General features: G+C 43.5%; 2 protein-coding genes across 2 annotated transcripts; both read left to right on the forward strand.

Annotated features, from left to right (window-relative positions):
• Window positions 1-25: 25 nt before the first annotated feature.
• Window positions 26-1,828, forward strand: LOC116629807 (leucine-rich repeat-containing protein 37A-like). Its single transcript, XM_032400017.1, has one exon. The coding sequence runs from the start codon at window positions 34-36 to the stop codon at window positions 634-636; it is 603 nt and encodes a 200-aa protein (XP_032255908.1). The 5' UTR covers window positions 26-33; the 3' UTR covers window positions 637-1,828.
• Window positions 1,027-2,117, forward strand: LOC116629806 (leucine-rich repeat-containing protein 37A3-like). The gene has a single exon (XM_032400016.1). The coding sequence runs from the start codon at window positions 1,049-1,051 to the stop codon at window positions 2,060-2,062; it is 1,014 nt and encodes a 337-aa protein (XP_032255907.1). The 5' UTR covers window positions 1,027-1,048; the 3' UTR covers window positions 2,063-2,117.
• Window positions 2,118-2,130: the final 13 nt, after the last annotated feature.

A 2,130-nucleotide genomic window follows, 5' to 3' on the forward strand; every position in this document is an offset into this window, starting at 1 on the left:
CTGTTTTCAAATGTGCAAGACGGAGACAAGCCCATGGGTCCCTTGACAAACAACACAGGGAACCCTTTTCTTAAACCTGGACCCAACAATTCAACTTACAAAAATAAACTGAGGAAACTCCATTTTCTAGAAAATTTGTTAGATGCAGAAATTCAAGAAAAAATTGATGAGGTGAAAAAGAAAGAAAAAACTACCATGCTTATACATTCCGGCCTTTTCGGTCCCAAATTCAAACGCCAAATCTTTCCAAAGAAATTGGAAACTGCTCAAGCACAGGAAAAGAGCCTCACCAAGGCTGAGAGTGTAGGGAAGAGGTTTCTGAGAGTAAAGAAGGTTGTCACGGGCCCAAAGGGCCTACGGAAAAGGTACCTCAAAAAAATGCGCCATCAGAGAAACCGGGGGAAACAGAATGCCCAGCCATTTGTGGAGAATATGGCCAAAGAAAGAAGGCTCAGTAGACCGTCCCCAAGGGAGCTGGAGCAGCTTCACATGGCACAGAGGCCCAGGAAATTAGTGGGAGTAGAGCCTTCATTCATACAGGAGCACAAGGCAGCAGTCTCTTCTTTCCTGAAACAATACATCTTGGGCAGGCCTTCTGCCTCCACTGCTCCAAAACATAGAGCATATGTTATGTGAGCTGCAATATATGGGAGCAGGGACCAAGCAAAGGAATTGGTGGGTGGGTAGAGAGGGCATGTCCAGATGAGGAGCTACTAACAGTGGGTGTTGTCATGGGCATCTGTGATGGCAGCAAGAACACAAGCATGCTGAAGAGTGGAAGGAGGAAGCATCTGAAGCAGGACAGTGTGGGGTATATGAATGCCAGGAGTCACATTAGATCTGCACACAGTTTAGCTGAGTGTCTTCCAGCCTTGACTTTTTTTGAGTACTGCACAATCGAGCCTTGGGGAACCCATGGAATAATCCCAAATACAGTTATTCACACTATGGAAGGTTCTGAGTAAATAGCTGCTTTTTCAAAAAATACCCTTTTCTCCTTTTGTTGTTGCCAATCATAGATTCAAGTTTGAGTTTGTCTCCTCTCTAAATGGTACTCAAATATTTGTTGATTCTTAATTTATTTGGGATGTATGACTGTGGACTGACAAAAAGCTGTACTATCAGTCTTTCATTATCAAAACTAGTCTCTTTTTTGTTGACAGATGAAGAAGTATCTGTAAGGAATGCAGAAGGATCATTCATGAAGGTATTGAAATCCCGGAAGAAGAGCACCAGTACTGAGCTGATAATTGAGCCAGAGAAGCCATCCTCAGACAAAAATCGCTTCAGTTTAGCCTTTATGAATGAGCAGCTAGACTTTAATGATGAAAGTGATGTTATTAGTGCGCTGAATTACATATTGCCTTATTTCTCAGAGGGAAATCTAGAAGATGTAGAATCAACGTTATTACCACTCATTAAACTTCTGTTTTCAAATGTGCAAGACGGAGACAAGCCCATGGGTCCCTTGACAAACAACACAGGGAACCCTTTTCTTAAACCTGGACCCAACAATTCAACTTACAAAAATAAACTGAGGAAACTCCATTTTCTAGAAAATTTGTTAGATGCAGAAATTCAAGAAAAAATTGATGAGGTGAAAAAGAAAGAAAAAACTACCATGCTTATACATTCCGGCCTTTTCGGTCCCAAATTCAAACGCCAAATCTTTCCAAAGAAATTGGAAACTGCTCAAGCACAGGAAAAGAGCCTCACCAAGGCTGAGAGTGTAGGGAAGAGGTTTCTGAGAGTAAAGAAGGTTGTCACGGGCCCAAAGGGCCTACGGAAAAGGTACCTCAAAAAAATGCGCCATCAGAGAAACCGGGGGAAACAGAATGCCCAGCCATTTGTGGAGAATATGGCCAAAGAAAGAAGGCTCAGTAGACCGTCCCCAAGGGAGCTGGAGCAGCTTCACATGGCACAGAGGCCCAGGAAATTAGTGGGAGTAGAGCCTTCATTCATACAGGAGCACAAGGCAGCAGTCTCTTCTTTCCTGAAACAATACATCTTGGGCAGGCCTTCTGCCTCCACTGCTCCAAAACATAGAGCATATGTTATGTGAGCTGCAATATATGGGAGCAGGGACCAAGCAAAGGAATTGGTGGGTGGGTAGAGAGGGCATGTCCAGAT

The sequence above is a fragment of the Phoca vitulina genome, unplaced genomic scaffold, assembly GCF_004348235.1.
Source record: "Phoca vitulina isolate PV1807 unplaced genomic scaffold, GSC_HSeal_1.0 scaffold3676, whole genome shotgun sequence".
NCBI classification, from domain to species: Eukaryota; Metazoa; Chordata; class Mammalia; order Carnivora; family Phocidae; genus Phoca; species Phoca vitulina.